Source organism: Neolamprologus multifasciatus, chromosome 1, assembly GCF_963576455.1.
Source record: "Neolamprologus multifasciatus chromosome 1, fNeoMul1.2, whole genome shotgun sequence".
Lineage (NCBI taxonomy): Eukaryota > Metazoa > Chordata > Actinopteri > Cichliformes > Cichlidae > Neolamprologus > Neolamprologus multifasciatus.
In genome coordinates, this window is record NC_140439.1 from 1,702,336 (window position 1) to 1,723,792 (window position 21,457).

General features: G+C 45.4%; 1 protein-coding gene across 10 annotated transcripts in view; it reads right to left on the bottom strand.

The window, feature by feature from the left end:
- Positions 1–4,943: 4,943 nt before the first annotated feature.
- The window catches only part of ppip5k1a (diphosphoinositol pentakisphosphate kinase 1a), a 61,864-nt gene continuing 45,350 nt past the window's right edge, over positions 4,944–21,457 (bottom strand). For 3 of the 10 annotated variants that reach the window (XM_085166377.1, XM_085166291.1, XM_085167019.1), the window contains 15 exons: positions 20,404–20,545; positions 20,061–20,284; positions 19,432–19,559; positions 19,227–19,341; positions 19,037–19,144; positions 18,310–18,438; positions 18,082–18,222; positions 17,703–17,796; positions 15,910–16,035; positions 13,913–13,975; positions 10,287–10,346; positions 9,479–9,658; positions 8,011–8,148; positions 7,796–7,909; positions 4,944–6,776 (listed from right to left, as the gene is read on the bottom strand). In XM_085166377.1, coding sequence (XP_085022503.1) covers positions 6,154–6,776; positions 7,796–7,909; positions 8,011–8,148; positions 9,479–9,658; positions 10,287–10,346; positions 13,913–13,975; positions 15,910–16,035; positions 17,703–17,796; positions 18,082–18,222; positions 18,310–18,438; positions 19,037–19,144; positions 19,227–19,341; positions 19,432–19,559; positions 20,061–20,284; positions 20,404–20,545 — 2,385 coding nt within the window. In that variant the 3' untranslated portion in view covers positions 4,944–6,153. The remainder of the gene's footprint in view (positions 6,777–7,795; positions 7,910–8,010; positions 8,149–9,478; positions 9,659–10,286; positions 10,347–13,912; positions 13,976–15,909; positions 16,036–17,702; positions 17,797–18,081; positions 18,223–18,309; positions 18,439–19,036; positions 19,145–19,226; positions 19,342–19,431; positions 19,560–20,060; positions 20,285–20,403; positions 20,546–21,457) is intronic. The other 7 variants (XM_085166543.1, XM_085166461.1, XM_085166628.1 and 4 more) reach the window with 7 other exon arrangements.

Sequence of the window (21,457 nt, forward strand, 5' to 3'; positions counted from 1 at the left end):
TGTATCGTCTTGTCATTTTGTGTCTGCTGGGTGTTTTTTCTTCATACACTCATGTGTTCGTACACCACTCTGCATCTAATCATGAGTAATTATTGATCACTGGCTCTCTTCCACAGTGGGTTTTTAGCCCCGCCCCTCCCTGAGCCTGGATCTGCTGCAAGTTTCTTCCTGTTAAAAGAGAGTTTATCCTTCCCACTGTCACCAAAGGTCTTGCTCATGAGTGGTGATATGATTGTTGGGGTTTTCTTTATCATTTGGCGCTATATAATTAAAACTGAATTGAAGACTTTTAGAAAACCTGACCTCTCACCTTGAGGTCACAGATTTGAACTCGTTCAAGAGTTTCAGGAGTTACATGGATGGGGTGAAACTCCAACCTCACTTCATTCTTCAGCCTCTTACCGCAGAGGGGTAAAAATACTATTAAGTACATTTTGGATTCTCTGAACTTCGGCAGTGTTGGTATTTAAAGGTTGAACGAGCCTGATGTTGAAACAAAAAAACTACAATGTTGATAGAAACGTTACCACGGTTTATCCTCTGGGGATCATGACAGTCCAGCTTGTTTATGGGGAGATGTTTTTCAATAATTGGGAGTCGTCCTCTATGAAGACATTAATGTGTTGACAATTAGTTATCTTGGCACAATAAGAAAGGTCAGAGGATCAGTAGAGTTCATCACTAGAGAACAAAGCTTTCAGACCGCCCTGTCAAAACCTTTTATTTCGGTCTGAATCATGTTTGCGGACCAACTCTGGCTGCCCCCTCAGTAAAAATGGGTGGAAACCACCACATAACACCACTAATGTCAGACAGAGCTTCTGAAACAACCACATCGTAATCAAACCATTAAAACCTTGGTTCATCCAGTGATGCCCCACATGATACACCCCACGTGCTGTTAAAGGGTTTCTAAGACTCTCAGGTGCAAAGCAGTGAGAACCGCGAGCCATGGAAACTGGTTACTGTAAAAGCTAAAAGAAATGGTAAATGGTAAATGGACTGGTTCTTATATAGCGCTTTTCTACTCTTTCTGAGCACTCAAAGCGCTGTACACAACTTTTACATTCACCCAATCACACCCATTCGCACAAGCACATTTTTCTAAGTGCTTTCTAAGGTAACATTCACACACACATTCATACTCCGATGGATGCATCGGAGAGCAATTTGGGGTTAGTATCTTGCCCAAGGATATTTGGCATGCAGACTAGGGGAAGCCAGGGATCGAACCACCAACCTTCCGATCAGTAGATGACCTGCTCTACCACCTGAGCTACAGCCACCCCCAAAAATCTACAGCCACCCCCAGAAATCCTAATATATTCTAATTAAATAGTCAGTTTGTTTAAGGCATTACACTTTTATATGCCTTTATAAGTGATGAATGGTTAAGTTTATGAACCACTCATAGACTACTTTTCCTTCCTCGTGGCCTTAGTGTGGATTTAGCTCCTGTGGATTCATCTTCACACTCTGCGGTGCAGACACTGGAACAATCTGGGCTTCGTTCTGCTTGATGAACCCTTTAAAAAAAAAAAAAAAAAAGTTTAAGAGCCCCAAATTATGCTGGATTGGAGTGCCGAGGCCCTCCACTGGTGATAGGAGCCATTTATCAACCAAAACAAAGCAAACAGATACGGCAGTGATTCCCAGACACCGTGGAGTCTGAAGATGGTACCATCCTAGGGGAAGGAGCAGCCTGGAAGCTGGAGGACAATCCTCGCTGTGAGAATCTGATGAATGGATGCAGCAATGACATCACTCGCTGGGTCACAGGATCAGGCTGGAGAATAGAGGGAACAATAGATGTGGATGTTTCCCTTTGCTTCGGAGCTGGAAAGAACCATGTACTCCTCTGAAGCAGATTTGTGCCTAGCTGCTTACTCTAAGCCTGTTAACTGTAAACTGTCATATCTGACCTGTCAAAGGTCAGTGAATCCACAGACAGCATGATGTTCCCATTTGTTTTGGAAACTTCAGGATTTTGTCCAAATGTTGTTTTTGGAGGCAGAAGTCACCTTACAAATGAAAGTGTGGAGTTAGCATGCTAGTTAGCAAAGCTGCATTACTAAACTGCACAGGTGCAGCAGACACATATAGGCTAATTAATACTAAGTAACAGACAAATTATACTCACACAAAAGTCTGTAGCACACAGCAGGTCATAGTATTAGTCAGATAATCCAAAACCCGAAAAAGGTCCAGTTTAACGACTTGAAGTAGTGGATGAAGCCCAGCAGACTCCAACTGGGACACCAGCAGTGGCGGTCCTAGCCTGTTTGGCGCCCTGGGCGAACACTCCCTCTGAGACTTTAAATCATCAAACTGTAAATTTTAAATTTTAAATTGTTATTGATCCCTTTACCCCGAGTCCTAAAGTGTGTATTTATTTTCTTACTCTTCTTATATTTATTGTTTGTTTACTTGCACTGCTGTAACTGGAGCCTCGTTGTCTCGTCTCTCTATATACTGGACTGTATGTAGCGGAGATGACAATAAAGTTTACTTTGACTTCAGCAGCGAGCAGGCGCACCGAGGGCTCTCGCGCTCACTTTTCGCATATAGAATTTCGAAAAAACATCGGTGCAAATTATAAGTCTGTATTATAATGTCTGGTGTTTTCGTGTTTGTTGGTTTGTTTTTATTTTGTTTTATTTTGCGAGCTGGTTATTAGATGCTGCTCCAGCCGGTCAGAGTATCCCCCGCCGCCCCCCCCTCTCCTCCCTGTGCCGCAAGCAGCAGGTGCACCTCGCAAACGGAGGGCGCCCTTACTCCCAGCAAATGGGCGATAGCAAACCGATCGGTGCTTATGCCATTCCCAATATGCGCTGGCTGACGTCGGGGCAGCATGAGTACCAGCATTTTTTTTTTTTGCCGATGCCGGTGATGCCGCCCCGGGCAACCGCCCGTATCTAAAACCGCTACTGGACACCAGTAATTATCATTAAAGCCTGAACTGCTCCTGTACTGGGCTGTGAGACTTTAACTACCATTGTAACATAGACTGACGTTTGGAGCCAACCTCAAGCAGCACAGAGTAAACTACAGTTTTGGCCGCTTCAGCGTTGGCGTATTAAATCGTCTAGCTTTAACACTTTCTCCGTTAGACTTATGTTTTGGACCCACTGATCACTCATAAATCACTAATGTTTCAGGCCTTGCATGGTGATGAATGTCAGAAGATAAGTTGACGTATATAAAACAGCTGATACAGAAGCACTCCTTCAAGTTTACACTGGGCGATTTTCCTTTTTAATGCTTTGGTTTGACTGAACGGGGTGCCGAGCTAATAACTTCATCCAAATATAGTCACTTAGCTCTGGTCCCGGCTCTGCTAGAGGATAGATAGGCACAACAGTTACAGGCAGGCAGGCGGATACATGAGGAACTATATTCTAGGTCCTAGAATATAGGACTTCAGGAAAATCTAATGTTCAAAAAAATATCGTGTCCTTTCCAGGACGGAGGTGCAACAACTTGACAAAGACTGATGGGCTGAACCAATGAGAGCAGAAAACTTTCTACAGTCAGTGAAGGTTCTCAGTCATCCAGGTCATCGTAGTCTAAGGAGCTTGGACTTCTTTAAGTTGCTTGAAGCTTTTTCTCGGATGAGAGGTGAAACATCTTCAAGCAACTTAAAGAAGTTCATACGCTTTTCTATCCAAGCTCAAAAATATTCTCAACAGAAATCCAAAGGAAAAATCTAAAGACAATGGCAGCAACGCGACAATGACTTTAAATACACCTCACTTCATGGACTTTCTAACACATCACCTGAACATCGCAACCCTGGACATTAACAGAACTTGGTGACTGAGATGTCTTTGTATTCCTGAAAAGAGAAGAAGCTTTTGGGAACATTTAAGAGAGAATCGTGCTACTCTTTACCTGAGTGTGTTCATCAAACACCTGGAAATGGTGCAGATGAAATTTTTCCATTCATAAAATATCCCCATCGCCTTCTCCAGCTCATCACTCACAGCGCTGACCTCCACAGTGACAACATACACTGTGAGAACGGTAACTCCAGGTGTCAGGACACATCTACCTTAGACACATTTAATTTAGCGAACACTTCAGAGCTCATTTATTCTCAGGAAGAGACTCAGAGTCCTGGAGAGCGCTGGAGCCTCTGAACCTTCCCCCACTTTTTTTATTTTTATTTTTTATTTACAACGTGCTCCATGCATAGAGAAAATAATCATAAAGAAAACAACATTGTGTTTAGAGTGGAACAACCTGCAAGTCCTGACATCAACTTGAACACCTTGAATAACGGCTTGGCAGTAGATTGAAAGCATCTTCTTATGTATCCAGTTTACAGTCGCTGGGGGCCGAAGCCACCCCTCAAGTCAATTTAAATTAACAGGCATTTACTAACACTAACACTATTACACCTTTTTACCACAACCAGCATCAGACTTTTCTTTGAATGATTGATTGATCATACTTTATTCATCCCGAGGGAAATTGGGTTAAGGCTGCCAGCCGTGCCAGCGCCATCTTTGATGGTGCAGCAGCTCCTCTGTTGGATCGGAGCATTCGGCCTTCGTTCCCCGTTTGCATCAACGATCCACACAACCACATTCTGTTCAGCAACACGCGACAGCTTCATGTTGCTTCATTTATTGTTCTGGGAACCCATCAGCGACCATGGAGAATAAACGTCTGGGGGCACTCGCCCCACTGCCAGGCTGGGACAGCTCGTTCCTGAGCGGTCGTTAGTTTGGAGATTTAATTCTCTTTTGCTCCCAACAGTTTGGCTACATGCAACTTCAGCTTCAATGCGACTGTGTGGAGTGAAATGGAAGCTGCAGAAACCAACGATGACGTCCTTATATCTGAGGGATAGAACCTGCACGCTATAAGTAAGTCAGAAGGACATAAATGAACCCATCGTGCACAAAAAACATGAGCTCAAGAAGACAGCAGGGCCACACTGGTGTCACGTTTTTTATTCTGCACACACAGACAGGTCAGAGTTTCTCAAACTCACAGTCATGGATTTCACCTGCAGTACTTTGTGATGTAACATGAAACCGGACTGATTGAACACGCAATTGCACGTCAGCATCCTCGACTACCTGAATCAAGCGCGTGCGCCTGCCTCCACGCACACGGCTGCTACATAACTGGTCGCCACATTAAAAAGCACACCGAATGTAAAATGCCCCTCCCGTTTGTTCAGTGATGACATAAAAGATTAGCTTTCGGATCCTTCCTGCATCACATCGTAACTTTACAAAAACACAAATATACACAGTAGCTGTGCTACGATTCCATATCCGACGTGTGGGTATTAAAAATACAGACTTTTGTTTTTAGATGCCGTTTCAAAATAAATATTTCCTCTATCATTTCCTACTGATTATATTAACTTTGTAATGAGGCTTGAGGACTTTGGCAGTAAGCAGTGCACACATGGTTTGACCCGGAGACTGAACACTTCCACTCAGCTTCAGCCTCTTTAAAAATCAAACATGCAGTGCCACGGACACCCGGCACCGGAGGGACGCTGCAGATTGACGAAAAGCAGAAGATTTGCTGATTGTATTTTTCAGAGTCTGTGTTTGATCTTTTAGTTCCTGTACTGAGGAACAAACAGAAAGCTCGCTGATCGCTAACGATCATTAGCCACACCAACATGCCCTGAAAGCTGGTACTGTGAGAGTAGATATACATCCAGCACACGTAACACAATTTAAAGCTCCGTTAATCAGTAACTTTATGGTCACAATAAATCAAGAAAAAAAGAAAATCATCTTGGACAATTTTCTGCAGCTTTTCAGCCTCATTTAGCTCAAGCTTTTAGCCTAATAGCACATTTAAGACCCCGTGTCTACAATCATTCAAACAAAGTCATTTATAACAGTGAACAAGTAACAGTAACAAAAAGCTTTTCTATTTAGCTTGACCTTCTCCAAGCTGTCCCATCTTCACCTGTGGATGGACTGAACCAGAGGACCGAGCAGGCGATGAGCAGCATGTACGGCACTGTCATCTGATTCTCCAACACAGAGCTGCCCGAGATCCCTCATCAGAGTCACAAGAGAGAAAAGGGAAGGCCTGGATAGTTGTAGCTCAGTTCAATACTACGCTGTTCATATTAATGATGAATGCTGGAACCACAGCAGTTGCCCCAGTGTTGCTCTACGGTTCGCCCATGTTAGTGCGTCCAGCCTCCAGGGGCGTCTCTTGATGTAGGAGGCTTTCTGGACTGTCCATCCACAACTCCATGGACTCATGGGTGTCAAAGAATTCGTCAGGCCCCTCTGGGGACTGGGGTGTCTGGGAGCTGGAGCCTGCCTCGCTGCTGCTCTCTCTGAGCTCCAGCAGCACAGGCAGGGAGCCCGGGAGGCAGTAACCCTCCAGCCGACCCAGAGAGAGTTCAGCTAAAGCCGAGCATGGAGGCCTGAGGCTGGGATCCGAGGGATCGGCAGCTAACGAAGGGCCCTCTTCCCCTTCCAGCGGTGGCGCAGGGTTGTCGGGCTTCTGGTTGGTGACTGCACACGGCTCCGGATCATCTTCTGGTGAGTTATTTGGAGTCAAAGGGACTTCGGCGAGGTTTGGAACAGCAGAGTCGGTTGATTCGTGGGCTGGTGACTCAACCGCAGGTGCCAGCTGAGCAGAAAGGTTTTGAGATGAGTGGGTTTCCTCGCTGCTCTGAGGAGTGAGGGAGATCTTATCGCTGAAGCTGAACCTCGGGGAGGTGTCAGCCGTGGTGGGAGAGGAGGGCCCAGCGCTGGATACGGTACTGGATGGACCGCTGCTGTCTGCAGGGACAGAAAAGAAGGTCTGATCTGCAGAGGAAGCCTGTGCACACTGGTTCTAGGGATCACTCCTCGTCAGCCTGGGTGACTGCTGTGGTTTGTATTTAGCAGTTTTCAGATTACAGTTGCTAAGGCTATGCTAACATCTCTGTCTCTCTTCCACAGCATGTCTTTATCCTGTCTTCCTTCTCTCACCCCAACCAATCACAGCAGATGGCCCCGCCCCTCCCTGAGCCTGGTTCTGCTGGAGGTTTCTTCCTGTTAAAAGGGAGTTTTTCCTTCCCACTGTCGCCAAACTGCTTGCTCATAGGGGCTCATATGATTGTTGGGTTTTTCTCTGTATGTATTATTGTAGGGTCGACCTTACAGTATAAAGCACCTTGAGGCGATTGTTGTTGTGATTTGGTGTTGTGTAAATAAAATTAAACAGCAAAAGGGTAAAATTACGCTAATGGCTAAGTTAGCCAGTAGCCAAAACAACTGCAGGTAAACCACAATTGTCATAACAATCGTTTAATATGTTTTTTGATAAAGCCATGAAAGTGGTAAAAAAACAAAGAAACAGTTAAATTATATGAAGACAAAGAAAATTAGACGCAACATGAACACTTAGGTTCATCGTGTTCATCGACTTAGAAGGATAATTTTTATCTGTTGTTCCTGTCACACTCATTGCTGTGTGTATGGGAATATAAATATTACTGATACTACCAATTTCTATAGTTTTAAATAGTCTATTTCCTCCTTGCTGTTCACATGCATCACAAATGATTAAAGTTTTATTTGAATCCAAGTGTATCGCCCCTGAAAAACCCACATGGGTGGGTCTCTGGTCGGTTCACTGGGTTCTGCAGTCTTTATCACAAAAATAGATAAATACAAAGACTGTGAGCTTAGTTTAAAACAGGCCGTAAGGAACAACTTGGCTTCCATAAATAATCCCCAAACATCTGGAAGTGACACAGCAGAGAAACCTAGAAATGTCAGATCCTGAGAGATGGAGGATGTGCTGCGATACTCACACCAAGGAGGCCTGTCAGAACGAGATCTGAGCGAGATGGAGGAAGAGAGGACCCTTTGAGGGATGTACGAGTCTACTGACGGCTGGCTGTGTGCGCCAAACATGGCTGACAAAGCTACAAAGAGACGGAGGGATCGCAGGTCAGGCTGAGCGTAGTCAGGTGTGGCTACGATGTCTATAAATACAAACAGGAGTGTGTCGGTTTGTGTGTCTTACCTCTGGTGGTCCTAGTGTGTGGATCCCCCGCGTTCTGGCACACGCTCGTGAGGAACTCGCTAACCTGTTTCAGAGACAGTGAGTTGTGCAGCGTCTCCAGAGGATAGATGGAGGGCACCATGGAGCATCCTTCAAAGCCTGCGGCAGAAGAGAGATAGGAAGCCAGCAGGCCCATCAGCCCTGAGTCTGCCCAGGGAGTCAGAAGAAGAGCAGGCAGAACCACTTCAGCTGACACCCAACACCACTGCCCCCAACGCCACCCATCACTACACCTAAAAAAAGTGCTCTGAAATCCTGCTCCTGCTTCAGTACAGGCTCTAACCCCGTGTGGACTCCCGCCAGCCTCCGTGGTTCATTTCGACCCAGGCAAGTTGCAAAAAACCATGCTGGACGCCAAGACAACATGACACCATATCAAAAACAGAACGAGTCTACGTATCTCAGACGTCTCGCGGGATTTGCAAAAGCAAGCAGGTCGCAAAAAATACAGAACGTCAGCCCTTCTGCTCAGTCCCGTTACACAGCTGCGACAGCAGCACGTTAGCAGTCAAAGCCGTCCAGACCGCAGCTCAGCCCCGACTCGTCATCCAAGGCGCTTCATCCGCTGTTAGTTCACAACCAAGCCGCATTTCACCAGAGCCGTTCACAAACACAAAGCATCAAACTGCAGCCTGCCTCGGCCTTCCACAACCTCCACAGAGGGTGTTCGTACTGCGCTCGGCTGCACGGGCTGGGGGGAGGGGGTGGTGAGTGTACGCCACATGTACAGCAAACAAGCAGGAATCACATGCTGGTTAAGGTCAGGTGGAAGGGCGACTGGCATTCCCATGAACCCGAACAGCTGACCCCAAACGCACACGTGTGGCGGTGGTCGTGTGTTGTGATGGCACATGGAAACCTGAACAGACAGCGCAGTACAAAGAGGGTGCTGCACAGGCCTGCGCCGTCAACTCACCTGTGGGAAAGTCTAACAGTGTTGCTGCTTATTGGAGTAAATCTGGTGACTGACCAATGAGAGGACAGTGACCAGAGGCCCACGAGCTGACGCTGAGACTACACAACTTACTGGGAGGGGGGCGGGCTGGCTTATGGCAATCGCAGTGCTAACTGTTATTAACATACACGAGAGATTAGGTGAAACCTTACTTTTAACTTGTAGTTTCAGCTAAATTGGAAATAATGTGATATTATTCTAAAGAAAAAGGTAATCAAAACCTGAGAGGCAGCAACCACCTCAGAGAGGAAGGACAGTAGCTGCAAAACAATGATGCCCCCCACAAAACCCCCGACAGCTCACACGACTCCAGCTTGCAATCTGCATAACCACAGAAACAGGCAAGCATGCAGAAACATCAAGAGGCAAAGCATGAGAGTCAACCACAGAACAAGCACAGGCCCAACTAAACCGCGAGCTGTGGCTGTAACAGAGCATGAGGCTGGGGTATGGAGGGCGGGGCCAGGGGCTGACCGTGGAGGTACTCTAGGGGATCGTGGCCGGAGATGAGCCAGTTTCGGAAGAGGCGGAGGTGGTAGGAGCACTGGTTGAGGTGGTGGACCAGTGCCCGGTCCAGAGAGAGGTGGCGGCCCAGGCTGAGGTCGGTGGAGAAACGCCTCAACAACTGGGCCACGTGGTGCTCCTCCAGGGGCTCTAAAGAAGAAGAGGGAGAGCGAGAAAGGACAGAGCAGTGGTCGGAGAGGGGAGGGGGGTGGGAGCAGTACAAAAGACATGAAACGAGAGGTTTTAAGCAAGGAAGGGGGGAGAGAGAAGCACTGAAGTACGACACAGATGAGAGGAGAAATAAGAGCTCGGCGGGAGGCGGGTGGAACAGAGGAAAGATGTGTGCATGAGGGGAAACTCTAAAATGACAAGCAGCAGCCAGCAGCGTCTCCTGGCTGCCACACAGCCAAAGGTCGGGAAAAAGAAAAAGCGGCAGATCGTCAAGCGTTTTAGTAAAGCTTAAAGCAAGAGAAAAAAGGAAAAAAAGGAAAAACAAAGCAATAAGACACAAACACACATGTTGCTCCTTTGCGGCGTCTCAACGTTAAAACAGCTGTGGTAACAGGAACCATGAGAACCCGCGAAGGAGCAAGAGTGACGCAGGACGTTAACAGGAAGCGCAGAGCCCAAATCTGACACCACCTCTCCAAAGAAAGACGCCAGGAGCTGTTAAATGCTACGTCTACTGTCCGCAGCAGAGCCACCCGGCCACGCCGCTCGGTTACTCTGCAACACAAAAACGCCAACGCGGGGCGGGGAGAGTGCGGGGTGCTCGTACCTGCCGCAGTGCACCAGCGTGATGGGGCCACTGCAACGGTGGAGGTGTCATCTTGTGTTCCTGTGGTGAATGACATACTGTATGTGAACAACACCAGGAGAAACTCATTCAGGGTTTGTCAGTGTCTGCAAGAAAGTGGGCGATTTTAAACGTTTAAATAGAGTCTTCGTGTGTGATGTTCACAGAAACCTGCCACCAAAGCAACAACTCCTTCAGCCATCGCACTAGTTACACAAGCAAGACGAAAGAAACCGTTCAACCCAGATGAGAAATCCATATAAATCCCAACTACAGGTCTATTAAACCCATTTAAACCAGTTCCTTGGAGGACAGAAAAGCCAGCCGAGCACACCAGCATGTGGTCCAGAGCATGTGGTGCTAGGGTGACTACAGCTCCCCTGACTCAACACCCGTCACAAAGCAGTGGAAAAGAAAGTTTCAGGTTTTGTGAGCAATGATATCATCTGTGTGCTAATGAATTTAAAAGGGAAAACCCAACAGACAAAGGAGATGGGATGAGCCAAGCCTTAAGCCTTTCCCAGTTTGCCGGTAGGAGCTTATCCTGGTTTGATCGGCTGTGACTGGACGAGCAAACCAGGAGGAAAAGTCGCAGGTTTAAAATCACCGAGGCTGAGCTCAGAGGAAAGAAGGGACGGGTTAAACACTGATTATTGTTTGAACAATGAGCTCAGCTGACAACCTCTATGATAAGGACCACAGGTGTATATGTTACGTGTACGCATGCACACACACACACACACACACACACACACACCTATTGACTGGGAGGGGGGAAATAAAAAAAGGCAATAACTGAATTATTGGGGTAATGGTGATCAATCTGCAGACTGTATGTGGGATGTTAAACAGGGTTCCCACCCTGAGCTCTTTACAATCTTCTGCTGCTTTCTAACTGAGGAAACTGAGAAGGTGGGAAGATCATTTAGTGAACTGCAGCTTTTTCTTTTTAACAGCTGATTAATGCTAGAGAATGTAATGTACCTGAGCACCGTGTTACAGTGTTAACACAGATTTGACAGATGTTTACCAGTCAGAAGTTGCTTTCATGTTCTCTTTAGGAATGATCCTATAGAGGCGCTGAACTTTAACCAAAAGCTCCCTCTAATAATGCCTTCTTGATGTCTGATTGCACTGATGCTAGATTATAGAGTCTGGTGTATTCACAGCTAGCAAGTGCTCTTCATTATGCAGATACATTGGCTAGATGTCAGCAGACTGCAGTCAACTGAATTGTGTATTCTTGGCCCCTTTAATTCAAGCTGAGCATCTGTTTACTCTGAGACATGGAGTCCAAAATGAGAAGATGAGTCAGCAAAGCTCATTTCTGTCCAATGACAGCGACGCTGAGGCGTTTTGTTGAGAACATCCTGAGCTTGTCGCTGAGTAAGCGGTAAGGCTTTTTGTCAGTGTGTGAGTCTGTTAGCCGCTGTTAGCTGCTGTTAGCCGCTATTACAGGCATTAGATCATTTTCAAATACAGTTTCACTAACATTGTTGGACTTTTACACTTAGTAAATAAACTCTGTAATCAAACTGTGTATCAAAGTGTGATGTTTAGGACACTCTAGCCCAACGTTAGCTGGCACCATGTTAGCTTACTACCAGCTTTTGCAGCTTTCTCCCTCCCACATGTCCAATTTGCTGACTTTAAGTAGCAATATTGGCAATAACTAAGCTGGCATACTACGTATGTGGACTTGTCCATATCTGTGTTCAAGATGGCGAGGAAATGTGACGGCTTTGGCCAACTGGTGCCCACTCCTAAGTGTTTTGGATGAATGGATAAATTCCAAGTTAACGAGAATGCATTCATTTGTTGGAAGATGTATTCATAATATACAAACACATTTCCATTCAATAACCTTAAAACATAAATAAAAGACTATATGGTGTATTCCTCACTGTGAGACGAGACTGGGAATTGTTCTTTTCTGTGTAAAGGCCATGAAACACCAAGCGTGCTGCAAATAAGCAACAGGAAATTCTCTAAATATGCACAATTCTGGGTTCATCCGGTTCTCAAGAGAAAGCAGCAGCAAGGAGAATTTAATGGTTTGATTCAGGAGTTGAAACTGCCTTCATGCATATTTCCTGATGTCAGTGGGGCAGTTTATTTGGGACCACATCTGAGGAGGCAGAGAGATTGTGTCAGAGAGTCGATGGAGCCGGAGCAGCCTCTCACGGAAAATGGTATTATTTTACTATTCAGGTAAATTCAATGTTTTGAGCCACGCAACCGAAATGAAGAAGAAGAAGAAGAAGGTGCACAACGATGTTGGAGGACTGAACAGCAGCATGTTTGCTTAAGTTGAAAATCGTAGGCTCTGCATGAGCAAATAAACGGTGGAACGCACGCCGACTTCAGCTCGACTTCTACATCGTTCTTCCAACTTTGTAAAAAAATAAGATGAAACATGAAAAATGAATAAATCCAAGAACTTAAACACTGAACTGGGTTAATTTAGTAAGATATTAAATGACAACAGGCCCAAAATAAAAGACGTGAGAAGTTTAAAACATGATTTGTGTTCTTACTGTTTTAACAGTATCACTGCTACACGCTGTCTTCTAATTTAACAAACCTGTTCCACGTGAAGTTGAGCTGACAGACAGATGAAATGACATAATCCAGAGTTGGCAACACGTGTGACCAATCAAAATCTTCGTAACGAGTGCTACGCTGAACATGACGACAGAGAGAAAGAGCATGCGATCGAGATGAGGAATGAGGAAAAGAATCTTGGAGCTTTGTCAGATGGATCCTATTTCCTGACTCCGGCAGCTCCGGCACCTGAAGGTGACGCGGATCTATCTCCTCTCCACAGACAGACCCTCACAGGGAGTCGTGAGACTTTGGCTGGTAAACATCTGACTGGTTCTTAATTAGCTGAACAGAAATTGCAATTGTGGCTTTTTGACCTACAGTAAAAGATTCTGCTTCATTTCTGAGCCTTCTTTGTCTGTTGCAAGTCCTCAAAACTTTTTGTAATCCAACAATAAATAAAACAGCCCTCTGATAAGGCAGGGTTGATGAAAAAATTAAAAAAAATTATTTGTGATTGTTGTCATTCAGACGTTTTTGTTTCCCCTGGCCCAGCGATCTCAAACCTGTGAGTCTCCTGGTCAGGACCAAACTACATCAGCACTGCTGGGGACCTATATAAACTGATATGTGCTGTTCAAACAGAAGGCAAACTGTGCTGCACAGTCTACTCCACTTCTCCTGGACATCCCTCCTCTAGTTGGTAGTTTGAAAAGCAGACCAGCACCAATAACAAGATGTTTTATTTTTCAGTCCCATTTGGTCTTTGTATGATTCTCTGACATTCCCTGTCTCTGGATTTACTTTACTATATTTTACAAACTAGTGGGAACCCTGGTTAGAGAGAGAATGTCAGGTAGTGTTAGAAAAGTCCAAAGTGTATGGGTAAACAAAAATATAATTAAAATAATTAGAAATAAAAAGATAATGGAAACCTGGAATGTTGGAGGGCCATGTGGAAAAAACAAAACAAAAAAAAAAATCCAAAAAAAATTATAAAAGTTTGAAGACATGCAAGACAAAGGTAGGTGAAGTGGAAAAATACTTGAAAGAAGCAGACGTACCATTAGTCGGATGCTTTGCAAACGACACAGAAAATCGTTTTACTGCCGGCATAGACAACAACTCTGAGGAAATAAAAAAAATAAATAAATCACTAGTGTTACTATGAGCCACAGTAAAGTGTAGATTAGGTTTGATCATTTCTTGTTCTTGTCGAAGGCGGACGCAGTGCAGAAGAAGAGTCATCAACTACAAATGTGTGCTTTAGGAATCAGTCTGTGAAGCGGCCCTGACTGAAGGTGCTGTTCAAACAGGATGGTTAAAGATGGCTGAAGATGGCTGTGGGTCGAAACACTGGCACAGCATCTTCTAATAAAGTGAAATGACATGAGTTTAACTTAAAAACATGAGGATTCACGAGCCCGATACTCACGACTAAATGCTGCTTTCATTGCCTCCGAGTTTAACTGTGACAGGTGCGTCTGACTGGGTTGTGTGCAACAATTTAAAAATGACCCGCATTACGATGCTTCAGCATAGAAAATAAATATAAATATGACCCCGACTACTCTGACAGGCGAGCGTCCACTGGCTGAAAACAGAAGGGAACCTGCAGTCTTGAATATGAGGTGGAACAAGATGGATGACAAAAGAGCAAACTGTGAGACAGCCAGGAGGGTGGATGCTTTATGATACCGCACTGCCACCTGGTGGACAACATGACAACCCTTGACATACAGCACTGAGATTCTGACTTTGGAAGAGGGGCAGTTGGCTGCTCAGTGATGATGTTTCTGTTGCTTCAGCAGCTAAACAGAAACATAATGATAGACTAAGAAACTAAAGAACACGTTGGGATGTAAAAACGTGAAACAGGTCGTCTGCCATGACCAGTCAGGCACTGGGAGAGTGATGGGGACGCGTATTACTTTATTCCATTTATATCGTGCTAAGGCGCTATATAAGTGCTACCTTACAGAACAAAGGAGCAAGGTGCTTTATATTGCAAGGTAGAGAGCCAAAATAAAAAGGTTCCTGCAGGTTGGTCAGTACTGCTACCTGGTGGCTGGATGAAATCCTGGTACCAAACCTGGCTTCGGACCTTAGGCACTGTCCTGTGTCCCTACTGGTGCAGGACAAAGCCCTGCCTCACGTGACCAGAGTGGGCTGGCAGCTCTTAGCTGAAGGCATTGATGCCACTGACTGGGATCTTATGCATCGGTGCATCCAAATCCACCAAAGACTGTCCAGGAGCTCACTGACGCCCTGATCCAGATAATACGAACATCTGTCAGCTCATTAGGAGCTGCCCAGATGTCAGTGGGAGTGTATACGGGGACACGAGGACAATACACACCATTTAACCACATTATGACACAATTTGGATCTGTGATTTCAAAGTTTAACTCAGATTTTTGGCGAGATTTTGAATCGATCGTCCACTAAAAGCTGAATTCCACAATGTAAAGAAGTTTTTTGAGTGTAAATAAGTTATCTACCTACTGATTAACTAAATTAGCTCTCATGTTGCAGTGATATTGGTTTTAACTGACATTCTACAAAGACGTGTGAGACTCCACAAACTCAGAGTACATCTACTGCCACGCTTCTCTCAAGTGTATGCTAAACTCATTTTAAAGCAGCCGTACTATTCTGGCTAAACCTTTCTGCATTTCCTGTTTGGCAAATATTAAAAAGTTTTGGTTTGGCCTGAGGCAGGAATCCTAAAAAGGAGCACATCAAGTTTACTCAAAGCAGTAAAGGAGGAAACAAAAGAGTCAGTGGATATGGTGACTAGAATGAATATGGAGTTAACAGAAATATGACTAAAATGTAAAAAAAATATTCTATACATGTACGGGCATGTGTCCCAGTCCACTGAGTATCTAACTACTGTAATGACTCCAGCTTAAACATGTTTCATGTTCACGTGTGCAGCTTTCAGGCGTCATCGCAGGTCAGACAGATATAATTTACACATTACGACACAGAGGAGGTGTGTGCTGATTTGCTGTTGTCCTGTGCAGGTTTGTGAAGGCGCGCGGTCTCAAACACGTACCGTCTTTGTAGGACAGACTGCTGGTGGAGAATTTTTTGCGGTGCGCGCGTGCGTAGTCCTGCAGGTTGGGGGCGCTAGAGGACCCACCCAGGACAGTGGTGCTGAAGAGCCCAGCGCACTGAGAGCCTGTGAGGGGGGCGGGCCGGGTTAGTCACTACTACATCACATGCTGTTACTCAAACAACTGACCAGAAAGAGACAGATTCAGAGACACAAAGAGGAAAAAGAAAGAGACAAGCAGAAACAAGGACTCGTGGGAGACCGTGCACTCACGAGGGGCCGCAGAACTAAGCCACATTAAAGGTCCCCTTAAATGTATTAAGTGCAACTTTGTAGCTAAGGCTAGAATTCTTCGTCCCCGTCACACGTTTAATTCATACAGAAAGCTTTAAACATCACTAAGAACATCAAAGAGTACAGAAAGAGGAGAGGAGTGTAAGCTGCGTCCACACTGGAAACGATTCGCTTTGAAGCTGACGCTTGGCTGGCTGCAGACACTAAGCCCCGATTGCCTAGGTAACCCTCTAATGCATGGGGTGTCAAACACAAGGCCCGAGGGCCAGAACTGGCTTGCGAAAGACTCCAATGTGATGTGAAGGAGGACAGAAAGCTTAAACTTTTACCTGTATTTTCATGCGTTTTACAGCTTGTCCTAATGATAAGCACCTCCCCCATGGCCATTCACACATTAAAGTAACCGTCTAACAAATATATGATTTTCACATGAAAAAACCCAAGGATGTCCATTTTATAACTTGAGGACAGGCTGCACAACGAGCTAACAGAACGTTTCTGTAAATTTACACATTTATTTCTTATAATTTAAGCCTGAAGCAGCATGTTTTTATCATGTAGAAAAACTTTCCTGATAAAACTGCACTTGTTTTTCTTACTCGGGGAATAAATGTTTACTTTAAATGTAGTCAAGTTCTTTACGAAATGACAGAAATGTAGGAGGAGTCTGAAATCCCCGCTCGAATGTATTCACTACCAGATCTGTCAGTTGACAGTATCCTCACGCTAGCGGCCACTTCAATCGCTCTGCTGGAAGAGAGAAAATGTTCTGCGGTCCTGCTCGATTCATGTTGCCAGCAGTTATTCTGCTGAAATCACTGAGTGTCTTTCACCTTCGGTGGCCTCTGGTCACCACAGCACTCCAAACTGCTTCCAGTGCAGACGCAGCGTAGAAGTTAACTGAGAAGGATTAACAGCATCATCCATGATGCTTTAGACTTTAGCTCAGACTGTGCCTGATGTCATTCACACATCATTGAAAGACAGAGTGACAGAGAGGAAACATTTCAGGTGGATTTTACAACAGCTCAATCACAATCAACCCCTGGAGTTGCTCAGAGGCAGAGAAAGCCCCGGAGGCTTCATGGGAATACAAGATTCACACAGACACTGGTGACCAATCATTTTCATCATATTTAGTTTGCATGAATGGAGCAGAAACAACCTCAAAATGACTTCCTTTCTGATTTCTTGAAATCATGTCAGCAGCAGTTAGCAACAGTGTCAGACACGTGTATCCGTGCAGAATTGATTTTATGTCAGGAAACTAGGCTGCCCTGCTACAGAGGGATGTTTTACCTCTGAATGCTGACGAAGTCACAAACCTGCAAAATGCTCAGCTTGAAAAAAGCTTGTGTGCATGTCTCAGAGCAATGAGCACCGCCCTCATTCTGTGTCATTTCCATTAATAAAAATGTCTTCCCGAGATAAAAACACCCAAGCCACCCACTCAGTCGTGTCACACAGTTGCCGCGGCAACAGAGCATTACAATACCTACCTAATCCGCTTTGTTTCATCTCCGGGGACTGACGAGAGCAGAACGAGAAGAGGCGGTAACTGCCGACTTTGGAGGAGGATGTTTCCGACAGGACCTGGTGGAAAGAACACGCCACACATACCACAAGCATGTTTTACATCACGTATCAGCCACCGCTACTTTATTTAGTGAAATACAGCCGTAGATAAGACCAGAGGCTAAAACCACAGGAACCAAGTCTTCTGTGGATAAAACACAGGAAAACGTGAACGATTCTTCTCTGCAGAGGCTAACAGACAGAGTTCAGTTACACTGTTTATAGTGTCTACAGTGAAGAGCTGTTGAAACAACAAACTCCTATTCTCTGTCTGCTTCTTTGTGCATTCAGTGCCAGTCTCACCTCCATGGATCCGGTCTTATGGTTGCGAATAAGTGGGGACTTCCTCTGAATGGTGATTGGCTCAGACAGCGGCACAGCCCGGTCGGTTTCATCCCGTGACAGGTCCTCCAGGCTGCTGGGGTCGGGTTGTTTTTGCCCGTTCTGGATTGAGCAGACATACGATATAAACCTGACGGCAAACACTGCCACCTGCAGAAGAGCAACGAGGAAGACTCTTTGCAATCCCACCTGCCGTGCTACCTCTGCAGAGGCGGGCCTGAAGCCAAAGCCGGTGGGAGCGTTCTCCTCCTCTTCAACACCTTTCACCCCGGGGCTGAAGTGAAGCTCCACATGGAAGCGCTCCTCAGAGGAGATGTCCTGTAGCGAGATAAAAAATAAATTGGTGAGCCTTTAATATAAAAAATTATCGATTTTTGGGGGGTGTTATGACTTTGGCTTACAACCTGGGATCTCAAATTCAGTATAAACAGTATAAATACCATGGATCTCTGTGTAGGTCAGTACACAGAGATCCATGGTATGTTCAACCACATTTATGCCAAAGGCTGCTGACCTGACGGTTTTACAGAGGATCATCATCATGAAACACCCAAACCAAAAACACGTCGCTGTCAAAGCAGCCTGAGCTTCACCTCAAGCCGACTGCAGGGACACACCTTCAGCTGCTTGTTGTTTTTAGACTGATCATAAAAATATTCTAACATTTTGAGGTTTCTGATTTGCCCTGCACGCCGCTCTGCTAGCTACCAGGTATCAGCTGAAGCATGGCTGGGGGGGTCTGACTAATCGCTGGTGTTAAAACAGGAGAAGATAAAGATGGCTGCACTCCTGAAACAGCTGTGTATCGAATTTATTCAACTAAAAAGAAGAAACGCTATAAAGCTAGTATGTCACAAATGGAACCATGTGACTGCACGTCTACCACAAACAGAACATCAGAAGGAAAGAAAAACACCTTATTGTTGTCCTCGTACAGCATGATGACAATCTGAGTCATGTAGTTGAGCTCGGAGACAGCACTGAGGTAATCCATGGCACGCTTCCACTGCTGGTCCTTCTCCTCCTGTTGCACACACACACACGTATACAGACTTTGTGCCTCCTCTGAAAACATTCAAAGCTCAGCCAGATCGACATCTGCTTACATCAAGCAAGCCCCCGTAGCGGAAAATGCTGAGCAGGGAGTGGACGTGGCTCTCACTGGTGAAATACAGACGGGTCCTGACGTGGCGTCCAGGAGACATCACTCCTCGAGAGTACCTGCAAACGTACAACCGAGGTCAAGTTCAAAATATTCTCCGGTCGGTTGGAACGCTATTTAAGTCACGCAACTCCTAATCTTAGACCCACAGAGGGTGCAGCTTGTTGACAGACTCGTCCTCGTGAGTCCTCTGCAGGTCCAGCTGGATCTTTCTGACCAGTGGGAGGCAGTAGGCGTATGCTATGTCCAGTTTCTCCACTCTGTTTATGCCATATTCCTGCAAAAAAACAACAGATAAATGAGCTTAAAATACTACACGACTTTAATATATACTCAGAGTATATCAGAGTAATTAAACTGTGTGATTTTCAGGTGTTTAAGAAAGTTTTACACTTTGTTACAGTGAAAATATCAGCTGTGCGCAGACTAAACTTTCCTTTAGCTTCACTGGTTTTAGCAGCTATACAGCACATCACAGCACTGCCATCATCAATCATATTTGACATATGTGGGCCTGTATATAGGTGTACAATAGCACTCAATATACACTGAGTGTTTTTAAACAAAGTCAACATCAGGTGTGGAGTCCACAGCTGTAAAGTGCAGCACAAAGGATTCTGCTGTCACATAAAACCTTCAGCCTCAGCAGCATGTCATCTTTTCCTTGCACCTGGAGGAGCAGCTTGTTTCATGTGTTTATTGGCACATCAGTCATATAAAGACTCATGCATGGATCTGTCACTCTGAACCATCCTTATTGTCCCCCCCGCCCCCTCACCTGTGGGATGACGACGTCAGCCAGAGCTCGAGACAGTCTGAACAGTTCCAGGGTGTCCTCGAGGCCGAGGGTGGCGTTGTGGATGACGTCGTACTTGACGCAGTCGTAAATGTCGGGGATTTTACTGATGTCATAGCGGCCGTTCTTCATGCGGAAGTCTCTCTCTAGCTTGGACCAGCGCTGCAACATCAGCTCCAGCGTCTCGCTGTGGTACAGCTGCAGGTCTGGTGAGCAACAGATGTTTTCAGCTTTTCACTGCACCTTTCAGGGACTCTGAGCTCCAAAAGCAAAAATGTTGGGTTTTTATTTGAGCTTCAGAAAACGTGCTGAGGCCTGAGCTCACCTGCAGACTTGGGGTCTTCCATCCTTTTGCGGATCTGGGAGGTGAGGCTCTGAATGAGGGCGTAAACCTGGTCACATGTGGCCACTGGGTTGTTAACGATCTTCATTGAATTCACCAAAGAGGCGCTACAGGTTGGTGCTAGCTGTAAGAGCCACATGGAGAAAAGCTTTTATTAAAAAGATGCTCACTCAACCGAACGACTACTTTCACTTTACAAAAGGCTTAAAAGAGCCAAACTTCCAACCACACAAAAAGAAGTGACATGAAAAATGAATGATTAATACTGAAATATTTAGTTGAAGGAACACGATGCATGTGACACACAGGGAGGTACACCCTGCGTCACTGCCACAAACACTGAGGAAACATGTCAGAAATGTTGTTTAACCAGTAAAAATATGTTGTATTGACTGATTATCACTGTTAGTTTGATCAATATTGAGATCGTATGAATTCATTGGTATTAGTGACACAAATACTTGTATTGGACTCGCACACACATGCTGTGTGACATCCCTGCTAATGTACAAACGTCCTTAATCACCTAAACTCAGCGAATTGCTTAAAAAAGATTATCTTAAAAAACATCCTGAAACCGTTGTTCTCACTCTGGTTACTGCACGTCTTTGGCTAAACGCAGTGTGGCTTTGTGACATTTACAGATATGCTGACGTGTAGGGATGGGTACCGGTGTCCGGTGCCATAAACGGTAGTAACCAGACCGAAAAGCAGCGCACATTTCGGTGCTTTTTTTTCCTGAGATGTGATACACTTCGAATTGTAGCCAATCATTTTACGTTTCCGGGGATAGTAGGCGGGTCCAGGTACGTACGTTCTTTTAGAGCAGAGCTACAGATTAAAAATGTCCAAGAAGAAGCGGTCAAAAGTCTGGCTGTACTTCACAGCAAAAGATGCAAACTCAGCAGCTGCAACAAGTGCTTTAAGCTGATACTGTGGAAAGGAGGTAACACCTGAAATCCGATGAAACACCTGGCGACGCATAGCGTCTTTTGTTAAAAGCCGAGAAATGCGCCGTATTTGATAGCTTGCTGCG